Source organism: Papaver somniferum, chromosome 1 (genome assembly GCF_003573695.1).
Source record: "Papaver somniferum cultivar HN1 chromosome 1, ASM357369v1, whole genome shotgun sequence".
NCBI classification, from domain to species: Eukaryota; Viridiplantae; Streptophyta; class Magnoliopsida; order Ranunculales; family Papaveraceae; genus Papaver; species Papaver somniferum.
Window position 1 is genome coordinate 226,519,862 of NC_039358.1, and position 17,477 is coordinate 226,537,338.

Below are 17,477 nucleotides of genomic sequence, written 5' to 3' on the forward strand. Positions count from 1 at the left end.
CCATTTACTAACCCTCAAACTTAAAGGTTTGCCTGTCTGTTTTGTATTTTCAGTGATTCGAAATGAACAAATTATCAAGGATTTGGTCGTTCCATTGGGATTGTCCCGAGGGCAATTTATTGATCATAAGATATTGCGGAAGCTGTTTCTTATATTCCTAATATAAAAAAACGGTCCACGAGTTATAACCCCAAAGGTGTCATTATCCATCCATAAAAAACTCCTCAAAACAAAAGTAACACAAAAACCCAAAGAATTTGATGAAACCAATTTTGGTTTCATCATAAAATTTTATGAAACCAATTTTGAAATATGGGGTTTTGTATCAATTTTGTTTAGATGGAGTTTTAATGGATCCCAACATTTGAACGGGGTTTTTGTACCACAAGTTTGGTCACTTTGGGTTTTCCCAACTGTAACTGGTTCTGGAAACAAAAAAAAAATCTGAAAACTAATTTCGGTTGGAAAACCAAGCCGAAACATATACTTTCGGCTGGGAATCTAAGAACTCCCAGCCGTAAACACTTTCATAAGTTTCTTTTTTTTTAACTCATAAATCATATAATGATATTTTTTAACCATCTAAAAGCAAAAATAAATGGTGAGTTTTCTTAATTTTTTTTTTTTTATGATGATCATCATCTTTATTATGATCTATGAATGGGAAGGAGAAAGAAAAGATAATAGTTTTGGGTTTTCTTTATGATCATCGTTCTCATCATGATGAAACTATGATCATCATCTTTATCACAATTTATGAATAAGAAGAGATGGATGGGGATAAGATAATAGATTTAGTTGTCTTTTTTAATGACGTTCATCATGATGAAACTATGATGAAATCATGATCATCATGATTTGTAAATTAGAGGAGAAGGAGAAGATTACAGATTAAGAATTTTTTTTTTCCTTTTAATGATAGTGAAATTTAGGTAAGGATATTTTTGACTTTTTTATATACTTTTAGTCCCCCTATCTATTCTTTGGCTACTAATAGCATTTTAGCCCCCAAAAAGTCAGCCCCACACAGCCCCAATAATACGATTCTTTATCAAAACTAAAGAGGGGGAAAAAGCAAACTGCACATGAAAATACAAATTACACAGCTTTCCGGCAAGGGAAGGACCAAAAAGAAAAAACAAACCAAACATCATACAACAAAAACGAGAAAAAACGAGAAACAAACGCAAAAAAAAAAGCGAAATGCAAAACGAACAGCACAAACCAGCTAGAGCAGGACCTCTTCAAGGTATTTCAGGAAAGGAGAGGTAGAACTTAATAAGCTTATTCTTGTAAATGCTAACAGAAAGGCATCTCGTGAATCAGAATGACACTCGAATTCCAAGAACTTCCATCAATTGAGAAATGAAGTTTGAGTTTCCAGGCCAAGCCGCTCCACTCACCAATTTATCATCCGTAACGCAGAGATCCATTGGATTAGGCTCAGTCCATGAGCCCCCTGCCAATTCCACATTCAACTTCAGCCATGGGTGGGCGGTACACCTTTTCCCCTGCAACACGCATAAAACAATGTAATTCTTTCACCCGTTGACAAAGTGGAGCTTTAGTTTGTATTGGGCATCGTTTATGTCTGTTTCAAGGGGATCCTAAATTCTTTAACAAATATTGCTGCAAGCGTACGCCTGCACCGTATGTATGGTCGAACTATAAAAGTTTCAACGCTGTATATGTGTGTACCTGCAGAGCATCTGTAAAAGATAGAATCATTTGTCCATGACCCATGGAGCCAACTGGCTTTTCTGCATCAATGAATGTTTTTACTAAACTAAGTACATCTTCGTTCAATGATAAATACTCTGGAGCTTGGCCACCGGGAACAATGAGTGCATCGTAGCTCGAAGGATCTAAACCTTCAAAGGTTTCTGTGAGAGGGAAATTATAACCCGGCCTGGCACTATATGTTTGATCCCCTGAATCATACTCATGAATAATTGTTATGCAAGTTTCATCTGCTTTCTTATTAGGGCAAACTGCATCAACATGACATCCAAGAGCTTGAAAAGATTGAAATGGCACCATTAATTCCAATTGCTCGGTGAAATCCTGGAAACGAAAAACTTTAAAATGATTACAAAATGTTTAACTTACTCTGACCGGACTCATGCTAGAATGTGGCAGAGTTCAGGTATTAATTGAACTTTAATTGATCTACTTACCCCGCAGATGAATAAAATCCGCTTATTATCTGCACCGTGTACTTTGCAACCTAAGGTACCCAAGAATAATGAGATAAACTTAGGATGAGCTTCATACGTGACTCCAGATACAAGATTATGGTCAACATAATAATCGGCCATACTCTGTGGTGCGACCCAGGTAGCACCTGCTGCAACTAGTACAGCTTCTAAACATGGAAAAGCCGTTAACGTTCGATCTCTCACCAAGTCTGCAGCTGCCAAGATCAATGATCCATGACAAATAGATGCAATTGGATTCCCTGTTTCTGCATATTTTTTGACCAAGTCCACAACAGATTCATTCCTTGCAAGATATTCTGGAGCCCTTCCTCCCGGGATAAGCAGCCCATCGTAGTTGGTTGCATCAACATCATCAAATGTAGCATTCAGTTTGAACTTATGACCATCAGTTTCAGAAGCTGCCTGCAACAAACCACGTAGGCATGCATATACAGATTAGGCCTTTGTTCATTTTGTTGCTAGATGGAAAAAGAAGCAAGAAAATTGGTGCCGACGTGCCGTAATATCTATTCCATTCACTATCTCATTATATTTCGGTTTATAGCTTGATCTCTCAATCAACTGCTACTTTTCTAGAAAAGACTAATTAAAAGGTTTACATACCTGATAGGCGGAAGACTGAAAAATAGATGTATACACAAAATCACCAGCTTTCTTTCCAGGGCAAACTGCATGAACTGTGAATCCATAGGCCTGTAGTGCTTGAAATGGTACATTCGCCTACGAAATGCAATCGAATTCCAAGATAATCAGCGGACAGGTTATACGTAATTTATCAAACAGAAATGTGCACGTGCACTGCAAAATCATATGGTGCAAAAAAGTAAATACGCATGATCGCTTCAATTCAAAGATGGCGGTACCTCAAATTCCTCCATGCGATCACCACATATGATTAGAATAGTTTTTTGAGTTGCAGAAACCGCCATTGTATATCGACAGAGAGATATAGAGAGAAGATGAATGAATTATATGTGTGCAAGTGAATTGAAGATGAGGAACTGTATGTTTTGAACTACTCGTCCTTGATAGTATTGAAAGCTCTATAAATAAGTAGAAAAATAATTTTAATGGATTTCAAAATTAAATTAAGAAAGCAAAATTTTGCCGAGGTGAAAATTTTATTAAAGAACTTTGAGATCCCACCAACCCACTGATCAGAATCACAAAAGAAGATCATGTTTCAGAATCTACGTACTACATTGAAAGATAAGTAATCTAGTTTTCTTAATGGCCGTCCCATGTGAATGATTGAATAAACATGGAGAACGAAGCCTGGTACTATTAAAAAAAAATAAAAAAAATCATGTTTCTATTGACAGTACCCGCAACTATCAGAATATCAAACAATCTTTGTACGTTGAAGATTAGGCTACAAACCAGTCTATATTTAAAGAAGATTACTATTGACGTTGAAGATTAGCTAGTAGGCTATATAATAATTAAATTAACCAATCTTCATTTATTTTTTTTGAGGCATATCGACCTTTATTGTTCAGAAGCACACTGAAATTAGTCTGTAAACTTTCTTTCGGGATATTCATATATAGTTTGCTGTTTGCTCCATACTGTTCAATAAAAATAACAAGGTTTTAAAAAAAAACAAAACAAATCGTCCCAACCCACATGCTCTATATTCCTCATCTTTGTCTTTCCATGCACCGTTCACTCTGTTTTGACACCCACACCACAGATTGAGCCAATACGGTTTTGTTCCCTCAATTCAAATATTGAGTTCTGAAAAAAATATCACCGCTAAATTGGGGGCCTGAAAAATAATTGGGGCCTCATCAAATTTATACATACTCCATTTGTTTCAAGGAGGTTCCAAATTGCAGTGAAAATACTGTTTTGCCCTTCATTAATAATAAAACTTAAAATTATATTCACCCTTAATCCCGAGCATCCATTTCATTTCCATATTTTAACAAAAAAAATCCGAGTCTCCTCCCTTCTCCCTCTCTCTCAACTATTTTTTCTTCCATTAACGACACAAAGAAAAAAAACTGCCACAGTTAAAGGATCGTCAACCCGAAATCATGAAACCAAACGATTTTATATGCATGTAGAGTCTATAAAAATCGTTAGGGTATATGAGGAGGAAGATAACGACCCAAACTCTGTTTTTTTTTATTTACTTTAGATTAGAGTCGTTGGCGTAATATAGAAACATATGACGATCCTTTACAAACGATCCCTTTTTAAAAGTTAACGATATGTAAAAGACAAATAGCCTCTCTGTCACAAAAATGGAAAGAGTCGTCAACTTACTCGCACTCTACTAAAAGGGTCGTGAACTTGCCCCTTTTTAAAAGTTAACTATTCTAAAAAACATGTTTGGCTCCACCATTGCTGTTCGTCCTCCTAATCGAGCACTCTCTCCCACCCAATGTTCGTGGCTTATTAATAAGTTGAAAGAACAAGCAAATAAGGAATTGCCAGAGCAATTAAAAGGGAGGATCCCATTTAACTAGTCTGAATGAAACTGATCGATTTTGTTTGCAAAATGTTGAGATGGCTGTTCATTTTGAACAATCTGACACGTGCTTAGATTGTGTAGATTTTGATGGTTGAGTCGGTTGACTACCGGTCATTTGAAGCTTAACTATTGTGTTTTGAGTTGGTTTTAAAATAAATGGGTCGTCATTTCTAATTTGAGGGTCGTTACCAATTATGGTAGAGTCGTTATTTGAAATTTAAGGACCGTTTAGGTGCAAAAAACTTTAGGTGACGATCCTTATTCTAGTAGTCAGGATTTATCATATTATCACGACGATTTTTCATAACCTAAAAAAATCGTCAGGATTTATCATTGACGATTTTTCACAACCTGTTACAGGTTTGAGTCGTCAATGGTGGTATCAATTAATTGACGACCCTTATTAGGACAGTTTAGCTATTAAAAAATAAATTGGATAAACAAAAATTAAAATTAAGTTTTAATAACTTTTTTTTTGTCCAGCAGTGGAAGGCCCCAATTATTATTGGGGCCCCTGATTAAGCGGTGAAAAATATTTCTTGAGTTTTGGTCAGAAATAAACGGTTGAAGATCGACGTAAATGATGATAGATGGATTAAGATGAACGGCTGTGAATCCATCATCAGTTTTCGGGTTTAGCAAAATCTCGAGAACTCAAAAGGAATCTAGTAGACTAAATCAAAACTGGTATACTTGTGACTATAACCATCTCACATACTCCCCACTCACGATTTCCACTTCATGATCAATGGAATCAATTTGGTTGATAATCATAATCACACTTTCCTTGTGTGCAACACTAAAAGCTCTGTTCAATCTTCTTCAAACCCCTAAAAAATGCCCACCTGGTCCTGTTTCAATCCCAATCCTAACAAGTTTCCAATGGCTTAAAAAATCATCTGCAGATTTAGAACCATCTCTTAGAAATCTCAAAACAAAGTATGGACCAATAATAACCTTATCAATTGGTCATCGTAAATCAATCTTCATTACAACTTCAAGTTTAGCTCATCAAGCATTAGTTCAAAAAGGATCAGTGTTTGCCGATCGTCCACCGGCAACAGCAATATCCAAAATTATTACAAGTAATCAACATAATATTAATGGAGCTTCTTATGGTCCTCTATGGAGATTACTCCGGAGAAATCTCACTCTTCAGATTCTACATCCATCGAAGATCAAATCATTTTCACCGGCCCGAATATGGGTTTTGAATATAATCAAGGAAAGAATAATCAAAGAATCGAAGTCAGGGGAAACCCCTGTTCTTGTTGTTCATCATTTTCAATTCGGTATGTTTTGTTTACTTGTTTTTATGTGTTTTGGTGAAAAACTTGATGAGAAAAAAATTAGAGAAATTGAATCTGTTCAGAGAAATTTAATATTGCGGTTTAGTAGATTTCAGATTCTAAATTTTTTTCCAAGATTGAGTAAAATAGTTTTCAAGAAAAAATGGGAAGAGTTTTATAAGTTGAGAAGTGATCAAGAAAAGGTACTAATTCCATTAATCAGATCAAGACAAGAAGAACAAATGAAGAAGATGATGAAATCTAGTGAAGAAAATCATGATGAGAAATCTTTAGGGTTATGTTATGTTGATTCATTATTGAATCTTGAATTACCTGATGAAGAAGGTGGAAAAAGAAAGTTGAGTGAAAATGAAATTGTTAGTTTGTGTTCTGAGTTTTTAAATGGAGGTACTGATACTACATCAACAACTTTACAATGGGTTATGGCTAATTTAGTGAAATATCAAGAGATTCAATCAAAATTATTTCATGAAATCAAAAAAATTGAGCAATCAAGATCAGAAGATTCTAATGATGGTGAGATACAAGAAGAAGATTTAAAGAAACTGCCATATCTGAGATCTGTAGTTCTGGAGGGACTAAGAAGACATCCACCAGGTCATTTTCTTCTAGCTCATGCAGTTACTCAAGATGTAGTGTTAGATGGATATGTAATACCTAAAGAAGCTACAGTGAATGTCATGATAGCAGAAATTGGAAGAGATCCAAAAGTATGGGAAGATCCGATGATGTTTAAACCTGAGAGATTTTTGAATGAAGAAGATGGTAGTGTAAATGAAGAATTAGCAGATGTTACTGGAAATAAAGAGGTTAAGATGATACCATTTGGAGCCGGTAGAAGAATGTGTCCTGCTTATGGTTTGGCAATGCTTCATCTTGAGTATTTTGTTGCTAATTTTATCAAGGAATTCAAGTGGACTGCTAAGGTTGGAGATGAGATTGATTTGTCAGAGAAACAAGAATTTACTATTGTCATGAAGAATCCATTGTGGGCTCATGTTTCTCCAAGGAAACAAGAAGATTAGTCAAATAATTTTTTTTTTATTTTAGAGTTCTTGTTTAAATCGTTCGAGCTGTACTTGTTCAAGTTCTTTCATTTAGTTTTTGAAGGTAAATTTGGTCATGTCGTATCTGAATTTTAGTTGCAGTTCTTTCTGTCAAAATTAAGTATGACATATCTGGATGGTCATCATCAAAATTAATGCACATGAAAGGGAGGCTTCTATATTTATACGGTAGTAGAATACATCCGATCTTAATGATTCCTGCAAGGATGTTACATTTTTATGAGCTTCCTTAAGAGCTTCTCCACTGGAAAGTATGTGAAGGAAAAAGTCTTAATCCACGTAGGATACACAACCATATTCATAAAAGATCATCTCTAACCCATGGATATGGGGATGATGTGGCAAAAAAAAAGTTAGACATCCTCTAGGTGAACCTCTAGTTTTAGACATCCTCTAGGTGAACCTCTAGTTTTAGACATTCACTTAGAAGATGTCTTCTCATCCTAGTCACACTTTTGTTAATAAAAATCAATGAAAACAATAATAGACATAATTTTAACCAATTATATGCCTATAAATAAGTAAAGAAAGATGAAACAATCTAAGGGGTTGGAGATAAAATTTATTTTTTCCTAATATTTAGGATTGTATACCTAGAGGATGTCTTAAAAATGATGCCACGTATGAAACATCCACATTCACCATTGGAGAAGCTCTAACTAGTACTAAGTATATTGATGATGCCATTGTTAGTTTGAGGTATATGTAAGTGCAATGAGCTTGGCGTAATTCGTCCAGTATTGCAAAATTAAATCGGCCCATGTAGAAAAAAAAGTAGTATATAAAGCGTGCAATGAGCTTGTCGGAGTTTTATTTTCAGTTCTTCATCGGTTAAACTCTTGTATATAAAGCGTGCAAATAATCCCTTAGCTGATTGGCTTGCTCGTCATGCTAGGAAGGTTAGTCTTAAGGGTTTTTGGGTCACTATTCCTCCTTTTTTGAACTCCTTTATTAGGAATGTGAACCTAAATGTAATTTGTAACTCTTTCTTTGCTTAATATATGGTGTGTTTCTCAGCAAAAAAAGAAAAAAAAAGTAGTATGATTACTCCTAGGCTCCCTAGCTTTTATTAAAAAATAAAATAAAATAAAATAATGAAAAAATAAAGAAGTACTCCTAGCTATCTTCCTTACTGGAATCTCGGCCTTCGTTATCCATTTAGAATCTCTGCCCTCATTACATATCTTCTCTATTTGTTTCTTGTTTTTTTGCTCGGTAAATAGAAATAGAAATATATTGAGAATAAGGCAATTTACAAACTCTGCAAAGCAGAAGCCACCAAGCAAGGGAAAGAGGAAACACAACAAAAAAACCCAAAACCCAAAGAAGATTAGGGAGGGTCAAAAAACAAACCTCTCTAGTTAGAAATTATATCATGATGCAAAAGATTTGTAGAGGTTAAATTCTTGGTAGCCCAATGAAAAGCGCTGATTTTAGAATCAGAAATGATAGCCACAGTGTGCTTCTTGCCATCAAATGTGCGGGCATTTCCCTCGATCCGAACGTTCCAACAAACGCTGGAAGGGGATCCTCTTCCATATCTCCTTCCCATCATTTTGAGTGTCCACAGTCGACCAGTTCTTAAACAAATTTAACAGAGATGAAAAAGTAGGAAACTGCACATTTGCTTGAGCAAAAAAGTAAGCCCAAACTTAACAAGTGAACCGATAATTCCATAAGAGATGAGTACCATATTCCAACATATTATTGCATGGAGAACATAAGTTCGTCGCTGACGAGCCTCCATTGACAGACAAAGCGCAGTTTCTGCACTGCAGATTGTCAATGGTAGGAAGACTATCAAGAACAAGTTGTCAAAGGAAAAATCCAATTTTTTGAGGCCAAGCATTAGACCATATTTTATTTCGAGGAAAATAAGGATTGCTGGTAGATAAGGTATCTAGATGATGGGCAGACTTAATCGAGAAAGCTCCTAAGGACTTACCAAACCAAACAAGCTCGTCGTCTTCATCGGGCGAAAAGACCACATTGCTAAGAGTTGGAGTCAAAGCAGGAAATTCACCATTCTCAGCATCGTATAAACGTCTGCGGGAGATGTCGAAGTTCCAATGGCATCCAGAGTCATCAGGAACGTAGAGTTGGAGCAGGGAACAATGCTTGCAATCGATATCTCGTACAACCTTGGAAAAGTTTAAGCAAACGGACCTTGTGCGCACCATTTATCTGTTGAATCATACAGTTAGATAGTAGAATAGTGTTTAGATAAAAGTCTTACCATTTATTTTTCTTCTCACCGTACACACCACCACCTAATTACAGTTGGTTCCTTATCTTGTATTTACTCCTCCATTTACTTTTGTTGACTACATATACCTCATGTTATGAGATGAATAATACATGAAAATATGAACCTTAAGTTTGAGTTAGTATCAGAGCTTCCATGGTGATGCAGATTACTTCTTAATAGAGTGAGTGCTTCTTTACTTCAGTCGATCATTATTCCGTTGTCTTAAGGTTCTTATACTTGTTCTTATTCCGACAACAAGTAAGTTCATCTTAACCCATTAATCTTTATTCCTTTTTGAGATAAAAAATACTTCATCTTGAGCATCTCCATTATATCACGGATCTACTGTAATATCACCGATATATTGTGATATTTCTTTGGAAGCTTAACCCCCGTTTGCTTATCAGCTACACTTGTGAAATCTGTAGTCGTTATCCTCGATCTACTGAGGACGTGACTGAAATTGATTAATCTTGATTGCTTTTGTTTTTCCTTGAATCTTTATGTGTTTGTGTTTACGGTATCCTCAAATATTTAAACAAAGATAATACTTGTTTTTTGTAAGTCAGGAGACTATCTTGATTTGTCTTTGCCTTTACTATTCAATTCAAATTAGTAGTACTGTTCGATTATTATGGCTAGAGGTGACGAATATAGTATCATCCCAAGAGCCTATTTCAATTCCATACGGGTTAAATTGAATGATAAAAATTTTACCTTCTGGTCTCAAATTATGAATATGTTTGTCTCAAGTAGGGGGGGGGGGGGGGGGGTACTTAACTGGGTCTACTTCAAAACCTATTGAACAAGGGAATTCGTATGATGAGTGGGTTATGAAAGCTTCAGTTGTGAAAGGATGGCTAGTTGGTGTTATGGAACCAGAATTAATAAATGTATTCATCCGCCTATCATCTGCAAAAGAGGTATGGGACGTTGCGTATCATATATATTATGAAGGGGATGATAAATCGATTCTTTATGATTTATCCCATAAGGCTATGGCAACAAAACAGATGGGTCGACCAGTTGCTACATATTTGTTTTTCCTGATCTTACTACTATTTGGCAAGAGCTTGACTATCGGAAGCCAATTATTTTTACTCGGACGGATGTAATAAAAATTCGTATAAAAGAAATTGATGAAGAGAGAGTTTATTTGTTTCTAGCCGGTCTTGATGATGTTTATGATTCAATTAGAGGAGAGATACTTCGTAGTAGTCCTCTTCCAGGACCTGAAAAGGCTTTCTCTATCGTGACGCGTGAAGAACAACGTCGTAGTACTATGATGAATCAAGAAGTTTCTTCTCACGTAGTTATAGCAGTAAAAAATTATACTCCTAATTCCTCGTCCCAACAATCTCCTTCAGTGAACAGTAGTGGGAAGTGTACTCATTATGGCAACAGTAAGCACACCGTCGAAAACTTCTTCAAGAAGGTTGGGTACCCAGACTGGTGACAAATCGCTCCAAGACTGAGAAAGGAAAAGGAAAAGCGGTTTTATGTACCACCGTGGAGCTGGTAACAATAACTGCTACTACGAATACAACCAAGGACCCTTCTTCAGCTACATACCCTATCATTCTTCAGCAGTTAGGTAACATGGGACATGCCTTATTAGCTTCTAACTGGGTCTACTTCAAAACCTATTGAACAAGGGAATTCGTATGATGAGTGGGTTATGAAAGCTTCAGTTGTGAAAGGATGGCTTGTTGGTGTTATGGAACCAGAATTAATAAATGTATTCATCCGCCTATCATCTGCAAAAGAGGTATGGGACGTTGCGTATCATATATATTATGAAGGGGATGATAAATCGATTCTTTATGATTTATCCCATAAGGCTATGGCAACAAAACAGATGGGTCGACCAGTTGCTACATATTTGTTTTTCCTGATCTTACTACTATTTGGCAAGAGCTTGACTATCGGAAGCCAATTATTTTTACTCGGACGGATGTAATAAAAATTCGTATAAAAGAAATTGATGAAGAGAGAGTTTATTTGTTTCTAGCCGGTCTTGATGATGTTTATGATTCAATTAGAGGAGAGATACTTCGCAGTAGTCCTCTTCCAGGACCTGAAAAGGCTTTCTCTATCGTGACGCGTGAAGAACAACGTCGTAGTACTATGATGAATCAAGAAGTTTCTTCTCACGTAGTTATAGCAGTAAAAAATTATACTCCTAATTCCTCGTCCCAACAATATCCTTCAGTGAACAGTATTGGGAAGTGTACTCATTATGGCAACAGTAAGCACACCGTCGAAAACTTCTTCAAGAAGGTTGGGTACCCAGACTGGTGGCAACTCGCTCCAAGACTGAGAAAGGAAAAGGAAAAGCGGCTTTATGTACCACCGTGGAGCTGGTAACAATAACTGCTACTACGAATACAACCAAGGACCCTTCTTCAGCTACATACCCTATCATTCTTCAGCAGTTAGGTAACATGGGACATGCCTTATTAGCTTCTAACTGGGTCTACTTCAAAACCTACTGAACAAGGGAATTCGTATGATGAGTGGGTTATGAAAGATTCACTTGTGAAAGGATGGCTTGTTGGTGCTATGGAACCAGAATTAATAAATGTTTTCATCCGCCTATCATCTGCAAGAGAGGTATGGGACGTTGTGTCTCATATATATTATGAAGGGGCTGATAAATCGATTCTTTATGATTTATCCCATAAGGCTATGGCACCAAAACAGATGGGTCGACCAGTTGCTACATATTTGTTTTTCCTGATCTTACTACTATTTGGCAAGAGCTTGACTATCGGAAGCCAATTATTTTTACTCGGACGGATGTAATAAAAATTCGTATAAAAGAAATTGATGAAGAGAGAGTTTATTTGTTTCTAGCCGGTCTTGATGATGTTTATGATTCAATTAGAGGCGAGATACTTCGTAGTAGTCCTCTTTCAAGACCTGAAAAGGCTTTCTCTATCGTGACGCGTGAAGAACAACGTCGTAGTACTATGGTGAATCAAGAAGTTTCTTCTCATGTAGTTATAGCAGTAAAAAATTATACTCCTAATTCCTCGTCCCAACAATCTCCTTCAGTGAACAGTAGTGGGAAGTGTACTCATTATGGCAACAGTAAGCACACCGTCGAAAACTTCTTCAAGAAGGTTGGGTACCCAGACTGGTGACAAATCGCTCCAAGACTGAGAAAGGAAAAGGAAAAGCGGTTTTATGTACCACCGTGGAGCTGGTAACAATAACTGCTACTACGAATACAACCAAGGACCCTTCTTCAGCTACATACCCTATCATTCTTCAGCAGTTAGGTAACATGGGACATGCCTTATTAGCTTCTAACTGGGTCTACTTCAAAACCTACTGAACAAGGGAATTCGTATGATGAGTGGGTTATGAAAGATTCACTTGTGAAAAGATGGCTTGTTGGTGCTATGGAACCAGAATTAATAAATGTTTTCATCCGCCTATCATCTGCAAAAGAGGTATGGGACGTTGTGTCTCATATATATTATGAAGGGGCTGATAAATCGATTCTTTATGATTTATCCCATAAGGCTATGGCAACAAAACAGATGGGTCGACCAGTTGCTACATATTTGTTTTTCCTGATCTTACTACTATTTGGCAAGAGCTTGACTATCGGAAGCCAATTATTTTTACTCGGACGGATGTAATAAAAATTCGTATAAAAGAAATTGATGAAGAGAGAGTTTATTTGTTTCTAGCCGGTCTTGATGATGTTTATGATTCGATTAGAGGCGAGATACTTCGTAGTAGTCCTCTTCCAAGACCTGAAAAGGCTTTCTCTATCGTGACGCCACTAGTACAAAAAGTCGCATTGGTCACACTTAATTACCGTGTCCATAGGCTTTTGGTCATGGATTTTTTTCACTCCAAAAATGTGGCATCAGGTGCCAAGACAAAAAGGTATCCCTATGGCTACATAAACTTTGAGTGGCTATAAAATATGATTTACCATGGCCATAACTCTAAAATCGTGTCTATATGGTACTCAATATTTTTTTTGTAGTTAAGCATTTTCACTATCACCATGGCCATAGGATCCTTATAGACACACAATTTAATTATATGTGGCTAAAGTTTACCTTAAAGTCACGTGAATTTTATTATAGCCGTGGCCTTTGTCATCAATCGGACACGCAAAATTCATTTTATCATGGCCAATTTGTGACCTATAGCTACACTGAACTTGGAACACCATGACGATAAACTTTATAAAAACACGCAAAACGTTTTCAAAGTAGCTATTATTTACTTTTTGGACACGGAAAATTGTTAATAAATTCCTTACGGACACACAATAGGCTTTCAACGTGGCTAATGTGTACCTTTAATCCACATAGGTTCGTTTTAACCATAGCCATTGCTATCATATAAATTGACAGAATACATATTAACGTGGCCAAATTGCAACTTACAGTTACGGGTAACATTTACCGCCATGGCTTAAGAATTGCATTCGTCCAAAAAAATATAAAAAAATGTACATTGTGCAAACGAAAATGACATTGAAACATATTATTTATATTTATTATTTGAATGATAAAGGGTAGTACATTAAGCTAAGAGGTGGTTATATGAACTGACCACTCCTTTAACATGAGCAAAATGCCAGGAGGACATCAACCAAGGTTAAGACCTATTAACAAACTTACAAGCATAGAAATGCAAAAGACTTGAATCAAATGTACAATCTACTATTATAAGAGTGGTAGTCCATTTAGCACTAGACTGAGAACCATTGACATACAATAGATTCAGTCCCCTTAGACTTGGATTAGCTCATATGATTGTTGCAAGAAGAGCTTCTAGCTTCAGCCTGTTAATTAAGCATCTTCTATTGTGCTTGGGATTGTTTTTGCACCCCAGCCCAGAAGTAACCTGCATTTGCAAGAAGAATTAAACCATGAGAATAAAAAAAACATATAAAGCATAAAAAAAACATAGAGGCATCAAGATACAACACATTCAGAACTATACAACTTTAAAATAAAACACTGAAAGGAGATGAATTACACAAAACTTAGAGAATATCTTGAGCATACTGGAGAAAAGAATTGTGAACATATACAAGCCACAAAAACAGCAACCAATCAAAGCGAGGTATTCCGCAATTAAAATAACTTGAATCAACAGAATAGCTACTTCCATATATTAAAGTTGATCCTAGTACCTCAAAAGACGACAATGAGTTCAAAAACCAGAATTCATTGGTTTACAAAGAATAATAGCGCCCTTTTGAACAAGATACAGCAATAACATCTTCCTCTGCCACATGGATTACTAGAGTAATTTAATCATAATCGATTGGTCCTAATGTATTACTTGTGGAAGCTCAATATCCATTAACAGAACCAAAATCCAAATCAGCAAAAAAAAATTTTTGTAAAACGCATGAATTAAACAACAAATGTAAGAAATTAACTTACCAAAATCTCAGAATTTGTCTAGTAATGAAATTGAAAAAAAAAAATTAAGTGGAAATTCAATGAAGGTTTTTTTTCTTAAAAACGGAGAAAAACAAAATCTTTAAAAGAATTGATGCCAAAATTAAACTAGGGATTATAAAAAAAAAATTAAGAAATACTAAACCTGTATCAACAGAAGATATGAAAATTGACTTCGTGAAGGAAGAATAGGTACCCAATTTGAATATAGAAGTTAGGGTTTCATCACTTCTTCCTCTTTAGTTGGTGAAGTCAGGGCTTCTCTTCTTCTTATTTCTTATGAATCTACACAAAGGAAACAACAATAAGATGTAAATCGATTGATATTTGTAGGAGACGTGAAGAACGGTAGGGAATAACTAACCCTAAAGGTCGCTTGTTTGTTTGATTTGCAGGAGATGAAAAACGTAAATCAGTACCTCCAGTTTCGCTTTGATTAGAGTTTCAGTGGATTTAGTTTTTGCGATGCAAAGGTAAGAGTTTTTGGATTTGAACTTACAGAAATTAGAGGGTTTGGCTGTTAGGGTTTTTGCAAAGTTCGGCATCTTCGATATTCCCTAGAGGCGGAGGAAAATCTAGATTAGGAGGGATATAGAGAGAGACGTGAAAAAGGTATTCATAAGTTTTTAATTTTCCATGTATTTTTATGTATCAACTGTTTGATGATCGGCCTATAAACATCGGCCACGTTAGAATGATGATAACTTGGATTCCTCCTCAATAATCTAAACCCTCCGTCTTGGACGGTGTAGATTCTCTTTAGGGTGTTCATACGAATTGCAGAAATTAAGGGACGGTGTAGATTCGCTTTAAGATGCTCATACGGATTGAGAAGCTTGTGTGTTTCTCTTTGTGCTAGTTCAAACTTGTACATTCGATTTTATTATCAACTTTCCGTATGAAAAAAATTCAAAAAATATATCAATACATTTAAGATATTATTATGACCTTAAATTATAAAAAAAATTCCAAACATATATGGGAATGAAGCAGAAAAAATAAGAAAGTGTATTTTCTTTGTGCTTTCTCTTTGTGCTTTTGTGCTTTTTCTTTATGTTTCGTTTTGAATTTCGACTAGTCACATAGGTCTTGAGGCAATTTTGACTAGTCATACAGGTCATGAACTTCAAATGTGGTATAACGACGTATAAAATATAAACAAAGAAGCTTCAGGTGGGTTCTGACTTCAAACTTAGAAGGATACATCATCCAAATCGATATATATGAAGCTCAGTGTCGATTCGAACTTCAAATATGGTATAACGACATACAAACTATGAACCAAGAAGCTCCAGGAGGGTTCTGACTTTAAACTTAACATGATACATCATCGAAATTGAAAAATATGAAGCTCAGTGTCGATTCAAACTTCAAATATGGTATACCGGCATACAAACTATGAATCAAGAAACTCTGGGAGGGTTCTGACTTCAAACTTAGCATGATACCTCATCGAAATCAATAAATATGAAGCTCAGTGTCGATTCGAACTTCGAATTCGGTATAACGACACACAAACTATGAACCAAGAAGCTCCAGGAGGGTTCTGACTTCAAACTTAGCAGGATACATCATCGAAATCGGTAAATATGAAGCTCAGTGTCGATTTGAACTTCAAATATGGTATAACAACATACAAACTATGAACCAAGAAGCTCCGGGAGGGTTCTGACTTCAAACTTAACATGATGCATCATCGAAATTGACAAATATGAAGCTCATTATCGATTCAAACTTCAAGTATGGTATACCGGCATACAAACTATGAACCAAGAAGCTCTGGGAGGGTTCTGACTTCAAACTTAGCATGATACATCATCGAAATCAATAAATATGAAGCTCAGTGTCGATTCGAACTTCAAATATGGCATACCAGCATACAAACTATGAACCAAGAAGCTCTGGGAGGGTTCTGACTTCAAACCTAGCATGATAAACTATGGACACAATCACTTGTAATATGTCCTTCTATACACCAGAGTTTGAGGTTTCTGTATTGCAGTGAACAAGCATAAACATTATCCCAAGAAAAGACTCAGTAACAACCATGGCTAGTACTTTAAAAGTTAAAATTCAATCTCATGTGTCTAATGGATCCGACGCTATGGTCACAATTTGTTTTTCGTATAGCCATATCATAATCCTCCCCCCCACACACACACGAAAAAAAAGAAATGGTGTAACCATATGTCAATGTTTTGTCATGTTTGATAAAATGTGTCAATTCATCAGTACATGCGTGTCTAATAAACCATATATTATGGACTAAATAAATCCTTTTTCCGCCACGGATTAATAGGTGTGTCTATTGCTATCCTACACTTTCGACACATACATAATTATTTAATGTGGCCATATACGCATCTATGGCTACATGTGATGGGATTAGACTGAAAACTATTTCCAAATGATACCCTGTGGATACAGTTGATGGGTTTAGGATTAAACCCATGACCAAATGGTGCACTATGGCTACATGGTAACACAAAACGTGGCTATAGTTATACTGATGACCAGTAGCCACACAAATAACCCGAAACGTGGCTGGGATGTAAACCAAAAAACGTGGCCTATGTGAAGGTTTGTACTAGTGCGCGTGAAGAACAACGTTGTAGTACTATGATGAATCAAGAAGTTTCTTCTCATGTAGTTATAGCGGTAAAAAATTATACTCCTAATTCCTCGTCCCAACAATCTCCTTCAGTGAACA

At 36.0% G+C, this 17,477-nt stretch overlaps 2 protein-coding genes across 2 annotated transcripts; one reads left to right on the forward strand and one right to left on the reverse strand.

The window, feature by feature from the left end:
• Positions 1-1,029: 1,029 nt before the first annotated feature.
• Positions 1,030-3,245, reverse strand: LOC113337787 (protein DJ-1 homolog D-like). The gene is made up of 5 exons (XM_026583376.1): positions 3,083-3,245; positions 2,823-2,939; positions 2,178-2,621; positions 1,699-2,064; positions 1,030-1,511 (listed from the first exon to the last, which is right to left on the reverse strand). Exons 1-5 carry the CDS (start codon positions 3,146-3,148, stop codon positions 1,323-1,325), a joined length of 1,182 nt encoding a protein of 393 aa, XP_026439161.1. The 5' UTR covers positions 3,149-3,245; the 3' UTR covers positions 1,030-1,322.
• A 2,143-nt stretch (positions 3,246-5,388) lies between these two features.
• LOC113337796 (cytochrome P450 89A2-like) lies at positions 5,389-7,183 on the forward strand. The gene has a single exon (XM_026583383.1). The coding sequence runs from the start codon at positions 5,447-5,449 to the stop codon at positions 7,031-7,033; it is 1,587 nt and encodes a 528-aa protein (XP_026439168.1). The 5' UTR covers positions 5,389-5,446; the 3' UTR covers positions 7,034-7,183.
• Positions 7,184-17,477: the final 10,294 nt, after the last annotated feature.

What these genes read in the sequence shown, in the direction of transcription:
- LOC113337787 (XM_026583376.1), bottom strand. Translation starts at nt 3,148, where the DNA reads ATGGCGGTTTCTGCAACTCAAAAAACTATTCTAATCATATGTGGTGAT. An exon ending in ATCGCATGGAGGAATTTGAG is followed by an intron (nt 2,940 to 3,082) that starts GTACCGCCATCT and finishes TGCATTTCGTAG; the next exon opens with GCGAATGTACCATTTCAAGC. An exon ending in TTCAGTCTTCCGCCTATCAG is followed by an intron (nt 2,622 to 2,822) that starts GTATGTAAACCT and finishes GGTTTGTTGCAG; the next exon opens with GCAGCTTCTGAAACTGATGG.
- LOC113337796 (XM_026583383.1), top strand. Translation starts at nt 5,447, where the DNA reads ATGGAATCAATTTGGTTGATAATCATAATCACACTTTCCTTGTGTGCA.